Here is a 23,021-nt window from a genome sequence, read left to right as displayed (position 1 = left end):
TCGTCTAGTTTCTCGCGAAAGGTCAGCAGGACCCCGATCGAGCCGGTGTCCGCGGCGGCGCTCGCGAGCTCGTCCGGCCACCGGAGGAGCAGGAGAGCCAGCCATGTGCGCGATAGTAAAACGGGGGCACTGTTCCTGCCCCTCCGTGCCCGGCAGGGTGCGTCACTCCGGTAGTACGGGAGCTACAGCCGATTCTTGGCGCGCGGAGGACAACCAGTGCCGTGCACTTGCGGCCGGATTGAATTCGGGCGCGGCTGCGATGCTGGTGCTGCATCGCCAAAGGGTGGGGGTCCGGCCGGCTGGGCTCTCGAATGATTGGGTTGGTGGTGCTGGTGACTGAATTTTTTTTATTTTTTCTTTTACAAATTTGTAGAAATAAATACTTGAGCAAAAAGTTAGTAGAATTAGACCCCTACCGCCAGTTGAAACGGCGTTTGGTTACGTGGCAGCGGCTAGGTCCTTACCGCCGTTTCAAACGGCAATAGCTGGTTGAAATGTCTACTGTTTGAAATGGCTATCTATAAGTTCAACTAAATTTTTTTATTATTTTTCTCTAAGTTAAAAAATATAAAGTTAGTGTTGTACATACATCTATGGGCCCACCAGAAGGTTTATGTACAAGGCTGTACACCGAGACATGTTAGACATGGAGACCACGTTGCAGGACGGTGTGGCCTACGTGGAGGATAAGAACTAGTCGAGGATTAGAAAATTACTCGTAGCAATTAGAGTAGGACTTACTAGTCGAATCCAACTAGTATTCTTGTAAACAACCGACCTGTAACCCTACCCCGGTAAAACAAGTTCAATCCAATACAATACAACCAACAAACAGGACGTAGGGTATTACACGATCTAAGCGGTCCGAACATGTCTAAATCGTGTGTTCGAGTTCACCTTCGAGTTCCTGATCTCGGCGAGTCCCACGCACTAAACACTACCTCGAGTACCCCTCGGTAGGTTGTCGGGTCTAAACACCGACAACTGGCGTGCTGGGTAGGGGCTCTCGCTGAAAATCCACTGGCGAACTCGATGGCTCAAGTCATCATCAAGCCCATCGTTGTGTTCGAAGCGGGCGTGATATGCATCTTCAGCTCCTAGATTTGCGTCGCAGACGGCGCTGGAAACTTTCACCGCCACATTGCGCCAACCCTGGAGAAGAAACAGTACGACATCAACCGTCATCACCAAGCTCTAGAGGATTTCATCGAGAAATTCGACAAATTTTTTGACCTAGTCAGAGGCTTGGGTTACGAGCCTGAATACAACTCGATTTCTCCCACTTGTCGGATTAGTTCCCACAAGCTAGCGCTTGAGTCATCGTGCGAATTAGTCTACAATACAAGTTGATTCCCATTTGGACTCCGAAACTCGGGTGCTGCCTACCAAGCTACCCTTTCCAGATCACAATTCAATTCGGATTTGATCGAGAACTTCGACTATTACTCGGGTCCAGATGAGGAGACTCCATTATCAGATCCACAACAAGGCCTGGTGATTACATCAACACCGCAAGGCAGATTCGTCTACTGGTCCAATATGAAGCCACCTGCTCTTGCCAAGAACGACGAGTCACGTCTTGTCGCCTACACCTTGACACCCTCCCATAACAGGAGGGTACCCCTCTGTCGCCCATCTACGAAGAAGATGGCTCCACAGAGGTCATCACGTCGAGTTCAGGAAGCTTTTCTCGAGAGCGGGAACTCCTCGCCATTGTTGCTGCGCAAGATAGTGAAGATCAAGAGCAACCATAAAGGAATCCGCGACTCGAACGTCACCCAGATGACGTCTCGCAGGATGAGCTTGCCGCCAACATAGTTGGAGGAGAAACCGAAGCTCAAAGAGATTGACGGCGAGCAAGAAACACTGCAAGAGCAGAGTGTCGCCGCCTCCTTGCAGCTGAACTACCGATCATGAACTTGGATCACGCGTTTGAAGTAGTTCAATCGCGTCAACATCATACTTCTCTTGCCACTATCGCGTCCATCGACCTGATTACCCGAACAATGCCACAGACCAAGTACACTAGCAGCTGGCTCAGCTGGCGGAACACGTTTACGAGCAACTTGATCAACAAAGCCCGATACATTCGGTCCACACACCTCTTCCCAGTATGGCAATAGCCAAAGGCAACCAAGTCGAATTGAGTGTGCTAGACCAAGCCAAATCAGAGCAGAGGGTAGTCAGGCGAGCCAAATCAGAGTAGAGGGTAGTTAGGCAGAGCCCTCTAGAGGCCGTGGCCACCGTGGGCTCCATCCAAAGCCTGAACGCCCAGTACGCGACCTTCGTTAGAAGATCAACAATAGCCGCAACGCTCGTAAAATCATTGAAGGACACCCACTTCCTCGTAGCGGTGTTCAACGGCACCCACTTTAGTAACACGATGCTTACGAGCCTTTTCTATCGCCTTGTCCATGTACTCTGTCATTTTGTATTCATAAATTTTATGATTATCGGCCATTGACTTATTGGCCACCGCGTACCGATCCCTAAAATACTTAATGGTGTGGTATAAGAAGAATTTCATGATACCAACAAGGGGCAGTCCCCTAACACCACGCAGGACCCAATTATACACCTTAGCTAGGTTTGTAGTTATTATACCGTACCTAGAACCTCCTTCGTCATACAATAATGCCCACTTTTCCTTCAGCTCATGCTCAATCCACTACGAGAATGTCTTAATGGACCTACCCCGTCTTCACCTGACATTTGGACCATCCAGTCCGACGTCCTCCAGAGACAAAGGATGGTCTGCCTCGCTGTTTACCAACCTCTTACCTAGCTCTTCAGATTGTTTCTTTGTAAGTTCATCAAGTTTCTTCCAAAGTAGATTGAATTTCCTCTCTTGATTCTGGGTGCATAGCCATTTGAACAGTTTCATAAGGGTCTTAATTTTAAATTGGCTATGAAAGTTTACCCCTATATGCCTCATGCACCACCTACTCTTCAAGTCCGGCCACTATGTTGTCCTGCGACGTTCCACTTTTCCATTCATTAGGTCTTTGATTGCTTGTAGAATACTTTTGTGCTGATCATGAATGACACAAACGTCCTCCACGTCCTTCACAATCATCTGCTTAACCCTCTCCAGGAACCAATACCAACTACCTCCAGACTCTTTCTTGACAAAGGCGATCGCCAACGGCAACACCTGGTTGTTACCGTCATACCCAATAGCTGTCAAGATTGTGCCTTTATACCTACCAGTCAAAAACATACCATCAATGCAAATGACTGGGCGACATCGCTAAAAAGCCTCAATGCAAGGACCCAAGGCCAAGAATGACCACTGCAGAACCTGTTTGACTGAATTCTGAGCATAGGTATAGGCTTTTAGGTCGTAGTAGCTTTCTGGATTCCTCAGGCATATGGTGTGCAACAGAGGATGGAGGTTATCATAAGATGTTTCGTATGTACCCCACTTCATCTCCAACGCCTTTTGCTTGGCTCGGTAAGCCTTGTAGTAGCTAATTTTGTACTTGAACTTCTCCTCTATGGCACAAATAATCAACTTAGGCTCATAGCCAGCATCCTCAACTATCTGAGGATACATGTATTGAGCAACAAAATCAGCAGTGAGGCTGCGGTATTGTGCTTCCAATTCATCCAGCACGCATTCATGCTCCACCACTCTAGTCACCTCCCAGTAATCCTTCCACTTGCCCTTGTATGCGTGCACTCTAAACGAGCAATTATTTTTGACACAACACACATCATATATTGTTGGGTTACTCTTTACCATCCTGAATTGTCGTTGCAAAGATAAAGTCGACCATTACTTTACAGCTAACTTCACCTCATCCCCACTAGGGTACAAAACACCGATACAAACCTCATTCTCCTTATACTCCCAAAGGACATTTTCCCCTTCATTGATTGTTAGGTTCGAATGGTCATAACTTGACTAGTTCTGCGGGACAAGATTAGCTTATCCACATCCGACGAGTCATCATCCATGATACAAAGGTGCTTTTCTCCTTCCCTCTCTACCTGCTCAACTAACCCAAGGATGTGTTCCTCCTCATCAGCCTCGCCATTTGGCTCACTAGGTGCCTCTTTATCCTCTGCATCTCCTTCTTTTACCCTATGTTCAGTATCTTCTTCAGTTTGCCCATAAGTAATCTCCAGACCTTTCTCGCCTCTAACTTCCCCACCACCGACTTCTTCTTGCAACTAATTGCTAGACTCAATCTTCTGGAACACTTCAACAAACAATATCAGTGGTAAACCGTGCTCAGTAGCAACATTTACATAGGCTCTCTAGTTCTGGGTTCCTTCAAGCGACATCAACTCCCAAAATATTATGTCAGTTCAAAACCTCACTACAGCCCTAACAGACAGCTCAACTTGATCTTTATCAAGATTGAAAGACTTAAATAGCCAAATGCATATTGATGTCAAGTCGTCTCTCTTGTTCTTGGTAATTGTTTGCAAAACAACTTAAATTCAGACAAATTTACCTGTTCTAAACCATATTTAACCTCCCACGGACCATAGAACACTTGAAAAAAATAAACTTTCTGATATGCCTGTGTTGGCGCTAGAAATCAGTCAACCGAATCCCAGCGACCGACACACGACCCGGGAGAATCTGCTTAGCTCCTGTTCGGGTGAATGCCCTGGTGCGGTTCACGCGGCGTGCCAGCCAATCTGACCTGTTGATTGGCAAGGAAGAACACGTGTCAGGTTCAGAAACTACGATCGGCTAAGTTTCCGATCGAGGGAGCTTATCGGCGAATCGGTCGATTTACTGTGATAATGAAACCGGCTATAAGACAGCACGATCCCTGTAGCCTTGTAGACAGAAAAATACTAAAGTAATCGGTACAAAGCTTGTGATGATAGCACTAGGAAAAGATCTAATCGGCAACGAATGGATCTAACAACAGAAAGTAATGAAAGCCGATACTACCGATTCCTAGCGGGATAACTGGTGATAAAAACTAGGAAAACAGGTAAAAACCTATGAATCTAGTTGATATCGATAACTGATGAATACATCTAAACGAAACAGCAGCGATGCGCCGGAAGTTAAAGCTTAGATATTACTCGATAAGCGGAACTTACAGAATCGACCGGAGATCAAGATGATGCAGCCCTGCCAACCCGCACGAACTCGTAAGAAGAAAAAGTAATGGCGAAGTCGCCTGCTCGAAAGTAAGTACGAAGAAGAAAGTAACTTGTTGTATTGATTTTTTGATTGTTTACAGATTTACAAAGGTAGCTATTTATAGCCCCGTACAGATAACTTCTTAACCGACTAGAACTCTATCTCTAATTCAAACAGAAAACAAATATCTACAAGCACAATTCGTGCTAAACTAGTTACCCCTCGCTTCGTGGGCTGACCTCCACCTTATCCTTCCATCCCTTTCCAAGCCCATACAGGCCCAATTAGTCCATCTTCCTGATCGGCCGATTTCTCATCGGCAAAGGATTGCCGATTGGGAGTCTGGCGCATTCATCCTGAAGCGAAGCAAAAGCTGCCAGCCGATTCCGCATTATAGCATCATTTGACCGATTCCCAACTGTACTTCTCCGATCTCTTTTCTCCTTGGCGCCGATTCTACTGGTGACGAAATCCGGCGTCAACAGCCTGTCAATATATATGACATGAACAGATATTACTACTAAATGTTATTAATTCTAACTAACTCCAACAACTCCTACATTTAAAAAACTATAAAAAATTATAACTCGTGCATTGCTAATAATATTAATTTTAGAGTTCTCTAAATATATCAAAAAAATATTTTTACTTTACCCTGTCAATATACACAACATCAAGAGAAATTATTACTTAAATATTACTAAATTTAACTAACCCTAAACACACCTACATTTCAAAAACTATATAAAGTTATACACGAACAGACATTATTACTAAATGTTATTAATTTGAACTAACCCAAAAACACTTACATTCTGAATAACTATATAAAATTATAAGTCATGCATTGCTAATAATATTAATCTTAAATTTATCTAAATAAATCAACAAACTAATTTTACTATAACCAAAATAACTAAGCTAATACTAGTATATTGACAAACTAATATTTGTCTATGTCTCATATGTACACCTAGATTTCATCTAATACTTAACATTACACCATTTATATATCATATCGACTACTACATCTACTAACTACCAGTTAAGATAAACTGCAAGATTTCAAATAATACCTCAAGCGAAGCGAAGCCGGATCTTCGCTTTAATCTCCACCCTCCTCCCCTCTCCTCTCCTCTCCCTCCCTTTCTTTCTTTCTCTTCTCTCGGTTCCTCTCCTCATTCTTTCTCTCCTCCCGAATGAAGCGGCGCGCCCCGGCTCCGACCGTTCTTCGGGTTTTAAAGGGTGGTTCGCCTACCGTCGCGGCGGTATCTTCCTGTTCCCGCCATTTGAATCGGCGGCAGGCTGTTACTGCCGCTTCATCCGACGATAACCAGCTACCATCATCTTATCCGGCGGTAACTCCGTGGGCCCCATGACCTCCAGGTCCGCGTGCCGCCCGCCGTTTCACACGGCGGTAAGCGGTTTTCCTCACGACGTGGCGCCCTGCACAGATACCGTCGTTTCAGCTGTTGGTAACTTTTCTTACCGTCAGTTCAAATGACGGGAGTCATTTCATCGGGTGGCATACGTCCATATTTGCTATTTTTTTCCTCTACTATTTATTTCAACAAAATCGTAAAAGAAAAAATTAAAAAATTAAAAAAATGACTGGTGCCTGCTGCAGTCTAATCGCGGCTCTCTTGTCACGAGGGTGCTCGGTTGCTGTGTAATCGCGGCGTCGTGGTACGAAACGGCCGTTGCTGCTGCTGCCTGCGCGAGGTGACCGTGTACGGTTACTGGACGTGACTGTGGACCATGTGAGTGAGATAGTAGTAGCAGTAGCACACAGTGCTGTCAGCCCGTGTGAACGGGCGTACGCTTGTCGATCGCGTTTCGCGTCGGTTGGGCCGTGCCGGTCACTGTATAACGCGACTTCAGCTTGTGTATCGACTATCGTCACGGTGATGATAAATCGGCAAAAGGGCAAGGTCCGTGAAACCATCGGTGTGGTTCGGCTCATCGGCTGAGTAAAGTCAAGTCCTGATGAGATCGCTCACAGCTCACTTTTTTTTTTTTGGAGAGGCACAGCTCACTTGGGCCATGTTTAGTTACTCCCAACTCCCAACTTTGACACTATGCAAAAAGAAGATTCCCTATCACATCAAACTTGCGGTACATGCATGGAGTACTAAATGTAGATGAAATTAAAAACTAATTGCACAGTTTTGTTGTACTTTGCGAGACGAATCTTTTAAGCCTAATTAGTCAATATTTGGACAATAATTCACAAATACAAACGAAACGCTACAGTGTGCTACAGTGCTGTAACAGTAATTTGGCACCTCCCAAATTCCCCAACTAAACACGGCCTTGATTGCTCCCTTGCTTGTGTTCTTCAGGTAGATAGATCTCTCTCTGATTTTCTCTTTGGGCCGGGTCAGAAGGTTAGGCCGATCCGAGAGCTGCTCACTCCAACCTGACTAGTGGGCCAAGACTGGGTAAACGAGTCGGGCCTAGCGTTCTGGCCTCTCCCTCCCTCCCGTGTTTCCTTCCGTACCGGGCCGAAGACTCGACCCTTTAGCCCGGCCCACTGCGTCAAAATTCCTAGCTTCCTGTCTGTGGTCGTCGGCTCGTCTCCGTTCCCTTTCGGCAGTTCTCTTCTTCTTCTTCCCCTAGAGGAAGAGGAGGAGCAGAGGAGGAGCGCAGCCGCGATGGACCGCGTCCAGCTCGTGCTCCTGGGCCTCCCCATCCTCCTCTTCTGCTCCGACGTCGTTACCCTCTTCGCGCCGCTGCCGCCGGCGGCCCCCAAACCCGACCACCAGTCGGGCTCGACCCCCGACGCCTTCCAGCCCGGCGACCCCTCCGCCGCCGACGCTTCTGCACAGGCGGTTAGTATCGGTCCGGCACCTGAATCAGTGATTTGGTGTCCGATCTAATAATTTTAACTGACGCGAGTCATGTGCTTTGTTCCGGCTCACTCCATCTCAGGAGCCGCAGGTGGATGTACCTGGCTCCGGTACCACCGTCGACTTGAAATTTTGCGCCTCCTGCTCGTACAGGTGATTCTATGCACATATTGTTACTGTTGAATTGCCGAATTGGTATGGAGCTGAAGGAATCGATAGGGGTGGTACTTTTTTGAGGGAAATAGTGGTGGTACTTGGTTAGTAGTTACTGACTGGGGGATCAAATCCTTGAGAGTTTGGTTGATTTACTAGGCTGGAAGGTCGTATAAGTTATGCACTTATGCAGGCATGGTTAACGCCGTTGACCATACTGAAATCTAGGCTTTCAGTACCACTGTTGCAGCTAAATCCCATCTGGGATTTGCATTGTACAATTCCCCATGCCACCACGTGACAATTAAGCTTGTCTTTCTTGGAGCCTTGTGATGATCTCAGGTCTCAAATGTATTAGCATCTTGGGAATGACCTTGGGCAGGGCTAAGATCACTATGCCTAGGAGCCATGCCTAAATTTCTTAAGTAGGTCTTCAAAGAGAACAGAAATCAGTATTAGGTCGTCAAAGAGAGCTGAAAATTGGTATTATGTCACAAGTTCTGTTCCTGGCTTACTTTTGGCTGTTTTCTTTTAAGACAATCTAACGATAGCTGATGATTGTGTTAGACATTCTTCCAGCAGATACCAGCTAGCCAGGCTACTGATTTCCATGCATTCATCTCGCTCATATACCCTTAATTGCTGGTTTTCAACAATTCAACTCATCTATTCATGTTCTTCAACCTGTTGTGAACATAAGACACTGTTATATCTACAAAATTTCTCTGAGTCCATAAAACATTGACTACACTCTAGGGAATGGAATACTTCTTAGTTATAACTCTCCTTCCTGATCTTATTTGCATCCAACTATGCTGTTGGATTATATGGGTTGTAAAAGCCAGGTAAAACAGTAATTGCAATGCACAACTACTTGATCCAGAAACAGCAATTGGTTAACAAGAATTATAACTTTTTTATGAACTTGACTGGGGTTTTTGGCCTTGATGGTTCATACTGTTCTGTACTTCTGTTAGAAAAAGTTAAAATGAGAAAAAGTAGAACGGACTTGCATCTGTATACAATTTCTTCATTCCATGCCCCCTTGTGTTCTTCTTGTAGCTAAGAATAATTTAATAAAAAGGTGTTGAATGTATCTTCTCATGCCATCCCTTAAAAAGAACATTGAACCTTCCTTCGGTATTATAAAAGGTGTACATATATTGGTGCAAAACCACTTTATCCACATGCTACAATAAAAATCTACTGGAATGTAATAGTATCTTTGCAGTTTTGTTTCTGTAATTTTCTTTACTTTTTATCATGATTTTTCTTCCAAAAAAGAAAAGCCATCATGCTTTGATCCTGAATGAATGACTAAATTTTCTTTCCCTTGCCTAGTTGCCCCTCCTACGGATTGGCTGTATAAGGTAGATTGCTGATTTCAAGTCAAATTCTGTAGGGGGACTGCAATGACCATGAAGCGGATGCTGGAAACCTCATTTCCTGGGATTCATGTTGTGTTGGAAAATTATCCTCCACCATTCCCCAAACGTGCACTCAGCAAAGCTGTTCCTCTTCTTCAAGTTGGAGCCATGGCAACACTAATGGCTGGTGATCAAATCTTCCCTAGATTCGGAATGGTTCCGCCTCCATGGTACTACTCACTGCGTGCTAATAGATTTGGAACCATGGCATCAATCTGGCTGTTTGGCAATTTTGCTCAGTCATTTCTACAGAGTTCTGGTGCCTTTGAAGTTTATTGCAATGGACAATTGGTAGGTTTCCCATAAATATACCTAACCTGGTGCAATATTATTTAGCGTTACTTTTGTTTTATTTGCAACGTTATATTTTCTCATAAAGCGTTTTGAGTTATATCTGCTTTCCTTCAGTGAGTTGTTCTTATTTCCTCTTGATAGAAGCTAATAACATTTCGGAACCCTTCAATATTAAAGTAAGACCTGAGTTAAACTAGATTCTCTTGCTGAATCCCTGCATTAAAATGCAGAGGTCAGGTCATGTACTCACGTTAACTCATAATGTCTTCATACTGTGGCACGATTATCAGTTGTTGGTAGCAAAACTCTGCAAAAAGAGACGAGTTATCCTAGAAGAGATGAGAGAGCATGTTTGTTGTGTTTGTTTGTACCCACACCTGTGCTTTTCTCTCACTCTTGGAATCTAAGTACTAATCTGTCCAAATTTTACTACGTCATCGTTACTGAAGTGCGCTATGATTGCCCTTATGCTATGTGCAGTACTATAGTAATTGTCAACAATGAGATTGGAATCGGTACTGTAAATATAACAAACCAAGAAGTAGGGGAATTTGTTGAGTCAGTAATAGCAGATGCCTTGATAGGCTAGCCTGTTTCTAAATGACAAGTGAATGGTGTTTCATAAATGGCCTGCAACCTGCAATCATAGGTTTCCCCTTCATATGAAACTGCAAGCTTATTAAGGAAGTTTATTTTCTTATGCAATCCATCTGGAGTTCTGGACCATTCATACCAGTCTATGATGTGCAATCATAGACCCAGTTCTTCTTTAAATGGAACTATAACCTTAATCTTCTTCTCATAGTTTGAACTGTTCATAATTTTTACTTTTCCTAAACTGATTTTCTTATGCAGCCAATTTGAATATGCCATGCTTATGCTAGCGTTTTGCTCCATTTTTCAGGTTTTCTCAAAACTGTCTCAGCAGAGGTTTCCCAGTGAGATTGAGCTACAGGAGCTCATCGGCAACAGGATACTGGATCCTCAGGAGCTCATTGGTGACAGGACACCGGATTCTCAGGAGCTCATTGGTGACACGATACCAGATTCTCAGGATGAGGAAAATCTGGAAAAAGATCTGGTCTTAGATGATGAACTCTAGGCTTTATTTTCCTCACTTATGTACATTTTAGACCATGTCTATGTAATAACTGAAGCAGATGCCAGGCTTGCGCCCAACTCCCTGCAGACTACCGGAGTTTGCACAGCCTGCTAACGAGTATGCTCGCTCGGTTCAGTAACCTGGTTCAGAGGAGCATGCGGAACGCAGGTCAACTATACAAAGACCGCAAAGTACTGGAGTATCTCTATTTATGAACATGGAGTCATAAAAAATGATGTAGCAAGCAATATAAAATATATATCGCGGCATTTTTATTTCAAATCTTCATAAACAGACGAAGATGGAGAGGAAGCAAGTGCTCTTTGCTCCTACTCGTCTTGTCAGCCATCCTGTCTCCATTGATGATCATCACGGTGCTCAGTTGCTCAATGTTGTAGGTTCACAAGGCTAAGGGGGTGTTTGATACCATGGGCTAATTGGGAAGAATAAACATAAATTAATTATAAAACTAATTGCAGAACCTCTAGACTAATTCGCGAGACGAATCTATTAAGCCTAATTAGTCCATCATTGGCAAATGGTTACTGTAGCACCACATTGTTAAATCATGGACTAAATAGGCTTAATAGATTTGTCTCACGAATTAGACTCCATCCGTGTAATTTGTTTGTAATTAGATTATGTTTAATACTCCTAATTAGTATCTAAACATCCGATGTGACAGGACTAAACTTCATCCCCATGGAACCAAACACCCCCTAAATTAGAAGACATGTCCGATGAAACGCCCCCTAAATTAGCAGACATGTCCGATGAAACGCGTGTCCAAGCTTGGGATGTCTATGCCTATATATAGACACGAAAAGAATGGCCGGCCAAGGGATTTCTCGGAGTTCTGCAGGTATGGTCTCATAGGTCATCTCATGCAGTACTACGTAGATGATTTTTTATGATGAGAGAGAGAGCGAGGAGAGAGAAAAAAGATCGTTGTTTCGCGAAACAACCACCTAATGAGCTTTTTTATGATGAGAGAGAGAGCGAGGAGAGAGAAAAAAGATCGTTATTTCGTGAAACAACCACCTAATGAGCTAAATTTTAGGTTTACGAGACAACTCAACAACCATTGTACGAGTTGTTGATGCTATGCAACTCATAATATTTATTTTTTTATATGCATAAATTAAGGAATTATATAGCTTTACCAGACAATTTATAAGACGACTCATTGTACGGGTTGTCTGTTGAGTCGTCTCAAGATTACATGTCAATGCATGAGACCGCTTATTAGACGATACCAATGTGCCCGCACCCTTCAGGCATAACACACGGCCACACACTGACATCCGAAGCGCGAGCGGGCAAGCCATCTGCAACATGCACCGCGGCGCCTCGCCCCGTCCGTTGGCGAACAGTCACCGCTGGTTGTTAATTAGACTAAACTATATATTCCATTCAAAAAAAAATAAAGAAAAAGGCCCAAGAACATGCAGATTATCTAGTTAGTCCTACCATTCTGGAAGTATTGTTATAGAAGAAAAGATACACACAAATATATACAATACCAGTTTTAATATTACTAAATGTATCCATACAACACTTTGCTTTTTATTAGAGTATATATAACAAAAGGAGAACAACCTCAAATTTTAAAGAGAACTACAATACCATTTTTTATTTTTTATTTTGCGAAATTGTAAAGTACACGCAGTATCATTTTTTCATTTTTCATGAAGCCCCAAAGAAACCGGCAAGCTAACTGTGATGGTGTACGGCTGCTGGCCGGCTTGGTATGGATCAGTGGTTCTGGTGTGGCGCTGCCATTGCGAGCCGACCCATAACCTTGCGTTCTAGGTTCTGGAGGTTGGCCCGAATGATAGTGTTCGTGAAAACGCATGTCTCTTGGGCTGTGTTCCCCGGTGGTACATCCACCACGTAGGACTCGACCACCATTGCAACCGGCCCATCCGATGATGTGGCCTCATGTACGGTGGTCACCGAGCGGTAGTTGGAGAGGCGGTGCTCGCCACCTAGGATCTTGAAGCTGATCACCCGCAGTGCGTCGTCTAGGATCTCGAGCCGATCACGGCTGCTGTTGGCAGGCAGTCCAGATTGGACAATCAGCTCCCGCTCTGATCCCACCGTGGTGCCGTCACCATCCACGAGCCGACAACTCCTGATGAAGCTTTTGTATTCTTGTGGTTGGTCGAAGCGCCGCACAAGTGACCACACCGCATCCACTGGTGCTGCAATTGTCTGCACCATGACCGAGCAGCATTGTCCTGCGGCTACCACATGCTCGTGGTGCCGTGCCACCTCTCCTGGCACCTCCGTGTGCCCCGGGCACATTGACACAACCCTTCCGTTGGTGGTGATACGGCTATGCTGCTGCGGCGACGTCCTTGTGGTTGCGTACGGCATCTTATCAGGTGTTGTTGACCGACTTATTTCTCTCTGAAAAGAGATGGAGCTTTGGTTAAGAGGGATGAACAAAAAGACTAATAGCCACATGGAGGTGCTATATATGTTTGAAAGCAAAATGGATGGTTGCATGTTAAATGGAGACCGTGTGGTTGTTACATTAATTTTTATCCTACTAAGTCAATCCCTCTATTGTTACTGTGTGGTTGGGTAAGTTGATGCGATAACTAAGGTATACTCTAGAGATCTAGGCTAGGAATAGTCAGTGAAATTTTGGGATGAGAGAGTTTTGACTTTCTAGGTTCTAACGGATGGTGTGGAGTGAGTGTCTAAAAGGGTCGGATTGAGCTGATAAAAAACAAAATGAGATGAGCAAGTTCGTGCACTTCTTGGTTGCTCGAAATAGAATATAGGAGGCTTGATGCTAGTTTGGGGCTCATGATTATGTTTGTGACAAGCTAGTGAAATATGATGTTTAAAAAATATTAATGAAGGAAACAGAGACTATATTATGTGCTCTGTTTAAAAAGGCCGCTAGGCACTAGGTGGAGTGGCACCGTCTCTCCTAGCACCTTGACAGTTTGTCTAGGCCTTTTTTTTCACCTCGAGTGGTTCAGGACTTGATGAGTGCTTGAAAGTGGGATAGATAAACATGGAAATGAGGAATTATGGTCACATACATAACTTGTTAATGCATGGTAATTTCAAATTTTGTATTAATTTACCAAATTTCCTTTATCCATCAAAGGATTAGTCTAGCAACCTATAAAAAGTACAGATGCATAGCCTCACCTAGGCAACGTCTAGACGCTAGGCGGGAGAATGACCACTGCCTAGCCCATGGTACTTTTTAACACTTTGATTGTGTGCCATTTGATTTTTAGTGATCGCTTCAGATATGGTAGTATATGGATGTTTATGGTAAGTTATTCTATTGTAAGTGGTTTATGTAAAATGTACCTAATTCAAGTATACTTGCACTACAAACTAACCTTAACACATAGCTGTGACAATTGTAGAAATTTAAGAAAAGAAAAGAAATTAAGTGCTTAAATAATTGGAAAAACTACAACTAGAGGCCTCTCATTTTCCTTACATGAGAGTGCACTCATTATGGAAGTAAGGGGAATGGAACAAGCAAGAATAGAGATGAACAAAGAATAAAAACAAACCTTTTATTCCAGTCAACAAGCAGTGATGATCTGATAGTGAACAAGTCTTTTGTGTTGTTAGGGTTTGAGATGGGATCTAGTAATGCAGGATTTGAAAGGGGAGAGGGGGCTTTGGTGGCTTACTAGGGTTACGGATAGCCTGGGAGGTGTTTGGTTTGGTAGTGATGGAGCGTGGAGGAGGGGACCGAGCCAAAACGACGAAGGAGCTTCAGATCCAAAGAGTTGATGATGAAGAAGCGTTGTCGAAGAGGTTAACAGCAAACACAATTTGAAACAGGGGGAAGGGGTGATGAGTCTCCACTGGCTATGGAGATGACAACAACAGGATGGTATGGTGGACAGTGATGATGTTGGAGAGGCGCTGAAGATGGTGGGGAGGTGGGCTTGGCGTGTGGGAGCAATGGTCAATGGGGGCAATTGCTGAGAGGATGGGCAAAGCACACAAGGAAGGTGAATATAAGGAGATCGCCAGGTTGGGAAGGGGATGAATCTGGATGGAATTTAGTAGTTGGGCACGTAGTGTTTGTTGAGGGAGCCTCCGCCTAGGCGGTGCCAATTGGATGCCACTCACTCACATATCTCTTGCACAAAACCAATTCCTTTGATGCAAAGTTAGAGGGAAGTAGCCATCGAATAGGGTAAGGTCACGCTCATGAGCAAGCAAAAAGGAGGCACTAAAGGCGGTGGGGAGGTGGGCTTGGCGGGTGGAAGCAATAGTTGATGAGGAAACGGCGACCGAATAGGCAAAGCACACAAGGAATGTGAAGATAAGGAGATCGTTGGGTAGAGGAGAGGGGATGAATGTGGATGGGATTTAGTAGTCGAGCACGCGGTGCTTGCTATGGGAGCCTCTATCTAGGCATTGCCAGTTGGCTATGACCTATTCCCGTATCTCTCGCATGAAACCAATTTTTTTGACGTAAACATATTCCAATATCTCTTACACGAAACCAATTCCTTTGACATAAGGTCAAAGAGAAGTAGCCATCGGATAGCACAAGGTCATGCTCATGAGCAAGCTTCTGGATGAGATAATATCATCTGACTTTACATCTTAGGAGCCTTTTCATATAGTAAGCTTCATTGGGCCTTAAATCAGCAAGTAGTGAATATCTTGGCCCACAATCTCTATCTTAGAAAATCGATGTCCAATGTCCACACTGTTGGGCCTTCACAACTAAATAAATGGTCTATGATGTCGTTTCTTGTAAATTTTGTAGTTAAATATAACACAAGAGGAAATTAAATACCAGATATATATACACAATGATCATATTTTAAATTCAAAATCTTCAATGAGTGAAATTCAAATTATATATGGGAAGCAATTCAAAGAAAAACATGACATAAAACTCTCAAAAATCTAGAGGAGCGGTTGGAATGTAATGTCAAAATAATGAAATGTAGTATCAAATGATTGAAATATACTATTGAACGAATTAAAATGTATTGTTAGAAAAATGAAAAGTGCATGCTGGAATAATAAAAAAAGTATACCGTTAAACACCTTAAGAATTACTCCCTCTAGTAAAAATATGTGATGACTTTTCCTTTCTTAGTCTTCGAGGTGCATCTTTGGCCATCATTTTTCTATTAAAACATACTTATAATGTCTAAAAATGTATAGGATTATAAAAGTGTTGTTTAAGAAAAATCTACCGATATTATATTTTTGAACTAAGTATTTTCTAAGCTATCAATAGTCAAAATTTTCAAAAGTTTGACCAGGTGATCTTAGTCAAATCTTCATGAATTTAAGACTTGAGAAGTATATAAGAACCCCCAAAGTTATACTATAGGAAGAATAAAATTATTATCACCAAAATTATAGGAAGAATAATGTAGTACATTTAGCAAAAATTTAGGTAAAGAATGAAGCTGCTATAGACTCCTATGATGGTAAGCCACTACACTTATGGGCTGTGGCCTTTGGGCTAGGCATAGCATAGCTACTTTGGAACATCAACACGCGAACAATATATCGCATCACTCTACTCATCTAATAACAACATCGGTTGGATTACGAATCAACCAAAATTGCATCACTCATTGAAACCCTCAGGAAAATCGCCAGCTGCGATAAATGGCCGCGCAAAAGTCACCACTCACCGTGTGCAGCAGTTCTTCTTATTTTTCCTTTTTTATAATTTTTTTCTTTCTCGACAGGCAGCCAGGCCGACTTTTTTTTATTTTGGCCCTTTTCGCGAAATTTTTTCACAAATAGGCCCCTGGCGAAACCAATTCCGAAAATGGACCCTTAGCTTGGCGCCAAGGTATAACGTCTTGGCGCTAGGCATCCTGGCGCCAAGGTCCCCCCACCGCGCCTCCGACGTGGCGTCGGCCCCCTGACGTGGCGTCGAGGCTTGGCGCCAGCCTCCCTGGCGCCAAGCCTCCCTACATATACCGCCCCCTTCTTCCTGCCCGAGAGTTCCTCCTCATTCTTCTCCACTCTTTCGGGTTTTTACTCTCCCTACTTCGCCCTAGACTACGAATCGACATTGTAGCTTAGGAAACTTTCATTTGATCCGTGGATACTGAAGAGCAAGGTATCCTCTCTCCCTCGTACCTTTTTTTCACATCGATTCGCTATATATTTGTTGCATTTTTGAACTTAGGGTTTCATGCAAATGTAGGATGCCGAGGCGTGGAAAAGCTAAGAAACTAAGGTAATCTCAGCGCACGTAGTTATGTTATATGCTCATTGTTGTGGATCAAATGAAAAAATCTTAATTGTAGGTTTATTGTTAAGTGCGTTTGATTCATAGAACGAAATAAACTAAATTGTAGTTATGGCGCAAAGAAGATCGGAAATGCGTTCGATCCATTGCCTCTGCCTAGTGGTGTTCCAGTGCCGATGTGCTTTTGCAGCGATCCTTGCAAGGTAACCAAGTACGAAGAACATGCCACGTATAGGCAGAGGTATTGGATGTGTTCCAACTTTGCGTTTGAACCTACACTTCATCAGCGCCGCATTAACATGTTGGTAAGGAATTGTTGTCGTCTTATAATTATTGTCCATAATTTTTTTGTTTTATAACAATTGCATTTGTTGTAGACCCCTCCACCGCTATGTGATTTTGAGCAGTGGATCGACACTGAGATCAATCCTGAAGACAAGGAGTTTTTGGAGTATATGATGCGCTGGGATGCAGAGAGGAAGGAGGTGTACGAGAAGAGGCTCATAGAGGAGGCTGCGGAAAAGGAGCACAAGGAAGAGGAGGAAAGGAGGCGGGTTGCTGCGAACAGGGAGGAGAGAGAGAAGAAGCTTGAGGGGGCACGCCGAGTGGAAGGAGCGGTTGAGGAGAATCCCGATGCCTTAAGGAAGGGAAAGTGGCCTCGTTGCACTCAGTAGCCATATTTAGGTTCTAGTTCTATGGTTTATTTATGAACAATATTTTCTACTGTGAGACTTTTATTATGTTGTCATGTAATAATGCACTTTAAGTATGGACACGCAATTTGTAGATGACCTATGTTTATTTTGCGATGTAATGCATTTCAAAGTCGTAGTCTAGTGAAATATCCGCAGAAAATAAAAATGGTACTTGTTAGCGAAATTTCGGCAGAATTTCCCCTACTTTTTGATGCAATCCATACAAAATTGCGAGATAAATAGTGAACATAAATACAAACATACAAGCATAGAAGCATATGACACAAGCATATGACACATTCATAATAGAATCCACAATAGTTCAGAATGAAAGTCCATATATACAAATAGTCCATATAATACAAAGTTCACAATAAGAACCATCACTGCCTCCTAGTCTTACCCTTACCCTTGTGACCAAGGGCGTCGGTGCCTGGAGTATAAGGAGAACGTGGACGACGTAGTCTAGTGCCTACAACCTGTGTAGGCTGAGTCAAGGGAGCCTCCTGGAGTTGAGACGGGCCAACCTCCTCGGCCCTCTGCTCATCGTCGTCGTCCTCTTCCTCGGATGCAATTGATTTCGAACCTGAGGGGCCTTGGCTAGACGTACCGATGCCTCCTTCGCATAGGGATGGAACGTGCACGTCTCGCGTCGTGGCAGTCCTGCAACCACAACGAACAGCGGCACGGCGAAGCCGATTTGACAGTCGCTGCAGTAGTAAAAACTAGTTACACAAAAGAAGAATGTAACATATTAATAAAGTATTAGAAAGAATAATTTGAGACTTACCTCTAGGAAGCTCCGCGTCTCGGGGTCCGTAACTCTAGGACGGAAATGCTCTATATCTCTAACCGAGCTTTGGAGGGTACGGCCCTGCAACAAATGACTAAGTCACTAAAGCAATAAATGATTTAGTCATTACCTTACTTACACACTAAGTCGCTAAATGACTAAATGATTAAGTCAGATGGTCACTAAGTCCTTATCTAACTAACTAAATCTCTAAGTAACTTAACATAGAACATAGAAAAGTGAAGCAATTGTCTTACCATCCTATCCAGGATTGGTCCTGCCTCCACCTGCCTTCTAGCACGAGTACTCTGATCGTACACCGTGTCTTCATCGTCGGATGAGTGGATATCGGCGTAGTCATCTTCCGTCCACGCTGCCCTCAGCCTGTGACGCGTCGCACCTTGGTACCAAGTCTGATATTGCCTGTACTCACTGTTTGTGTGCGGCTCGTCGTTCTCGTCCACGTTTTCGTCGAAGTCCTCCCAATCGTCAATGTACGCCTGGTGGAACACGGCCCACTCGGAGACCTTCCGTTTCTTCTTACGATCCACGCTGCACGTCACGTTACATGTTACTGCTAGGCAATATTTAGTTACTGGTATTGAAATAATTCAAATACGAAAAGACTTACTTATGTAACTCCACACTAGTGGAGGTCGCCGGTAGTGGCCAAATCTGCCTCATCCCAAACTGCCGTGCTACTCGATCCGGCAGGTGGTACTCGACAGCATAGAAGCATATAAGAGGGCACTTCATCCTGTAAAGATCTTCGTCCAACCCACACACAAAGCTAAGGGTAAAAGGAAGTGCGTCCTCTCCTTGGTAAGGCTGCCAATTTACCTGCAACATGACAAAACAAGATGTTAGTTGTTATACTAAAAGATTACAAAGCATGTTAAAAAAAATTTCACTTACACTATGAGCCGTGAGCGTGTCTATCTCGTTGATGTAATCCAGGTACGCGCGGTCCAACCTCGTATGGCTAACCTTAACTTGATCCCAAATATATGCCCATGTCGGCTGCCGTCTCGGCATCTCACCTGGGAACCACGGTCGATGCGGCATAATCTCGGGACGACCAACAGGAAGACGGGCCCACATCCATAACTGCAATAGATAGACACACCCACCAACTGACGCGGAGTCCGCAGTCCGACGGCACGCCTCGCACAGCTGCCGGTATAGAAAACACAGCACAGCTGATCCCCAACTGTAAAGACGTGCCTGGTGACAGTCAGTGAGGTAGTGGATCCACATCCAAGACGCAGTGTCACCTGTAGCGTCTGGGAAAAGAACGCAGGCAAATAGGTGCAGGATCCACGCCCTGCAGTAGTGCCCAACTGTCTCCGCATCCGCGTCCTGGGGGCACTGGCCGAAGTGTTCCCGCAGCCAGGAGATTAGGACTCCAGATGTGCGAGTCCCCTGCTCGTCAACCTCTCGCCCAAGGAAGGCTGCCACTCGTGCTCTCCAACCCTCTGCGACGCACGGTCCAGTCACTGCCCACCCGCGAATCAACAGACCCAGCATCTTCTGACAGTCCTGTAGGGTCACTGTCATATCTCCGAACAGCAGGTGAAAGCTGTGAGTCTCGGGCCGCCACCTACATTTTGCAGGAATATTACTTGTTAACATAAGTAAGGACATAATAAATTGAATATGAACGGAGGAAATAGAAATAAAGTAGTACCTATCAACCAACGCAGTTATAGCCGCTGAGTTGAACTTGGGCATCCCACGACGAACCTGATACGAGATGACATCTAGGCCCGCCATCTCTAGCAAAGGAGTGTAGCGGTCGTCGTACTGCAGCACCAAAAACCCATCATGGGCTCTAGAACGAAGGAGCGGAAGGACCAGCATGCAAACAAACCGAGTCAGACATTTCTTAGAAAACAAGACGTGGACGCTTCCAATGCTTGAATCATGAATTGTAGATTATTACCTGCCCTTCCGCTATGAGACGACCTCGGTGGGTCTGGTCGTACGCCTGGTCTAGAAGGTGGAAGTGCGCCATCCTACAAAAAGACAAAAACAAATAAGATTAGTAAACAATGAATCATGTATATAGAGATGTAGAAACATAACCTCCATGAATAAAATAAATATGAAGTAACGAAAAGAGCTACTAGTCGCACCTCACTAATCTGCCAACGGCAAGTGCGTGAATTATGGCCCAATCTACCGCACTTGCCGCACTCGTTCTGTTCTGGATTAGCAAGAAAAGGTGTTGCTCTACCACGCCTCGTTCTTCCGGATACCTGATCCATAGTCATGTTATGCCTCATCCGCTTCCTTGTTCCACGTTTGTTCCAATGGTAAGCTGGATCCGCAACATATTTTGGCCCATCATATGAAGGCCACTCTCTAGGATCCCGGAAAGGCATGAAGCGGGGGCTCCATGTCCGCACAAGCGTGTGTACGCTGAACTCATGAGGTATCATGCTCTCGATATCAAAATTGCGATGCCTAGCTGCTGCTACCAAATGAGAACATACGAAGTGGTACTGCCTTGGCCTACCACAAGTGCACTTGAAATCTCGGAGGACTACCACATGTATCCTCGACTCTCGGATCTCGCCGTCGGACGTTGTACCGCCCCTATGCTCGACCTGATAAGTCCCTGAGCCGAGATCAAAACATTGCACCTCATGTGTGGAAGCTCTTTCATTTGCAATGATGAGATGTCTCTTTGGTTTTTCAGCCCATCTCTCCCCAGCAATCAACGCTTCTGCTTTTGCGTGTCTTTCACTGAACCACGCTACAAGCCTGTAGAAGGTGAATTCAACGATTGCGTTCACAGGCATACCACGTATCCCCAATAATAACTTATTGAATGACCCGGCCATGTTACTTCACTGAAACTCGTACCTCCAACCACCGGCGTCACGAGATCTAGTCCACTTATCCAAATCTCTCATCAAACCAGCGAGCCATTGTCTACCTTCTGCATTTGTTGCGGTCCTTACCTGTTCCAATTTGCGCTGAAAGTAATAGTCCTCAAGCTGACGAGTAGCAACTTGAAACAGATCAAAGTTATCCTTCACACCATCCTTCCGAAGAAGGTTCTCCGCAAGGTGTTGAGTGCACCAACGATGATGCAAAGGTGCATAGCCCTCTATATGCTCTTGCACCGCATGAAGTATGCCCTGATGCCTATCGGATATGATGCCAACCTCCCTGCCAAGACCAACCACATGTATCCGGACTAGTCTTAAGAACCATCCCCAACTGTCATTGTTCTCCCTCTCAACCAATGCAAATGCCAAAGGAACCAACATATTGTTCGCGTCACAAGATATGGCTATAAGAAGTGTGCCCCTGTATTTGCCAATTAAAAACGTACCATCAATAGAGAAAACAGGACGACAGTGCCTAAAGGCTTCCACGGACTGAGGGAAGCACCAGAACACACGCTCGAATATCTGCCTCCCATCCTTCCAAGCATTTGGCTTTGGGATATACTCATAATGCATGCCTGGATTCACCGCTTTAATTGCATTAAAAAGCACTAGCAGCTGCTCGTACCCAGACTCCCAATCCCCATAAATCATCCTTCACGCTCGCTGCTTAGCCCTCCAAGCTTTACCATAAGTTATCACATAACCTCCATAAATCTCCTCAACAGTTCTGATAATTGTTCTCACTTTCATGTTGGATTGTTCCTTCAATATTCCCATCAACCGCTTCGCAATGAGGGTAGATGTTAGCTGGGGATGTCTCACTGTAAGCTCATGGTCAGCACAATTGTGTGGACCGACAACTTTTGTGATCTTCCACTTCCCGGTGATATTTTGCTTCCTTGCACAAACCCTCCATGGACACCGTTCCTTGTCACACACAACTGTGTAAGGGCGCTCCGCATATGAATGCAACACTTTGTACGATCTCTTCCGTATCACTGCAAAAGCTTGCAACCATCTCTTCAATGCAGAAAGGTCCTTAAATACCCTTCCCTCCTCAATAACCATACTAGGACTAGCTTCAGGAGCTTCTAGGAGCTCATCATCACGTCCTTCTGCAAACGCCTAATCGGAAAGAGTAAGATCGCTAAACTCGTGAACTATCGGATCACGACGTCCAGGGAAGATACACCTGAACATCTCAATATCACTCTCTGTCATCTCTCCAACAGGACGATCATCATCAGAATCAAGATCTACTCCCATCTCGTATGCATCTTCATCATTCAAAATTTCAACACTATTAGAGTTACGCAATCCATCTCCACATTGCACTTGCGCATCAACTAGAGGCACATCCACATTTTCTGGAATATCTCCTACGCCATCAAGTACAAATATGAGTAAAGAATAACTTGATGGAACGAATGGATTATCTCTCAACAATAGAAACCGGTAAGACACTC

The 23,021-nt window shown here is 44.4% G+C and overlaps 2 protein-coding genes across 2 annotated transcripts; one reads left to right on the top strand and one right to left on the bottom strand.

The window, feature by feature from the left end:
• Positions 1 to 7,682: 7,682 nt before the first annotated feature.
• Positions 7,683 to 11,220, top strand: LOC101762733 (selT-like protein). Its single transcript, XM_004970399.2, has 4 exons — positions 7,683 to 7,944; positions 8,045 to 8,115; positions 9,518 to 9,833; positions 10,741 to 11,220. Exons 1-4 carry the CDS (start codon positions 7,768 to 7,770, stop codon positions 10,936 to 10,938), a joined length of 762 nt encoding a protein of 253 aa, XP_004970456.1. The 5' UTR covers positions 7,683 to 7,767; the 3' UTR covers positions 10,939 to 11,220.
• A 1,473-nt stretch (positions 11,221 to 12,693) lies between these two features.
• Positions 12,694 to 13,317, bottom strand: LOC101762326 (abscisic acid receptor PYL5). Its single transcript, XM_004970398.1, has one exon. It carries the CDS (start codon positions 13,315 to 13,317, stop codon positions 12,694 to 12,696), a length of 624 nt encoding a protein of 207 aa, XP_004970455.1.
• Positions 13,318 to 23,021: the final 9,704 nt, after the last annotated feature.

Source organism: Setaria italica, chromosome V (genome assembly GCF_000263155.2).
Source record: "Setaria italica strain Yugu1 chromosome V, Setaria_italica_v2.0, whole genome shotgun sequence".
In the NCBI taxonomy this organism is placed as follows: domain Eukaryota; kingdom Viridiplantae; phylum Streptophyta; class Magnoliopsida; order Poales; family Poaceae; genus Setaria; species Setaria italica.
This window is presented reverse-complemented; position numbering and strand designations above follow the sequence as displayed.

Excerpts from the sequence above, each read along its gene's own strand:
- LOC101762733 (XM_004970399.2), top strand. The coding sequence starts at position 7,768 with ATGGACCGCGTCCAGCTCGTGCTCCTGGGCCTCCCCATCCTCCTCTTC. Across the intron at positions 8,116-9,517 it reads TGCGCCTCCTGCTCGTACAG|GGGGACTGCAATGACCATGA; the intron begins GTGATTCTATGC and ends CAAATTCTGTAG. Across the intron at positions 9,834-10,740 it reads TTTATTGCAATGGACAATTG|GTTTTCTCAAAACTGTCTCA; the intron begins GTAGGTTTCCCA and ends TCCATTTTTCAG.
- LOC101762326 (XM_004970398.1), bottom strand. The coding sequence starts at position 13,317 with ATGCCGTACGCAACCACAAGGACGTCGCCGCAGCAGCATAGCCGTATC.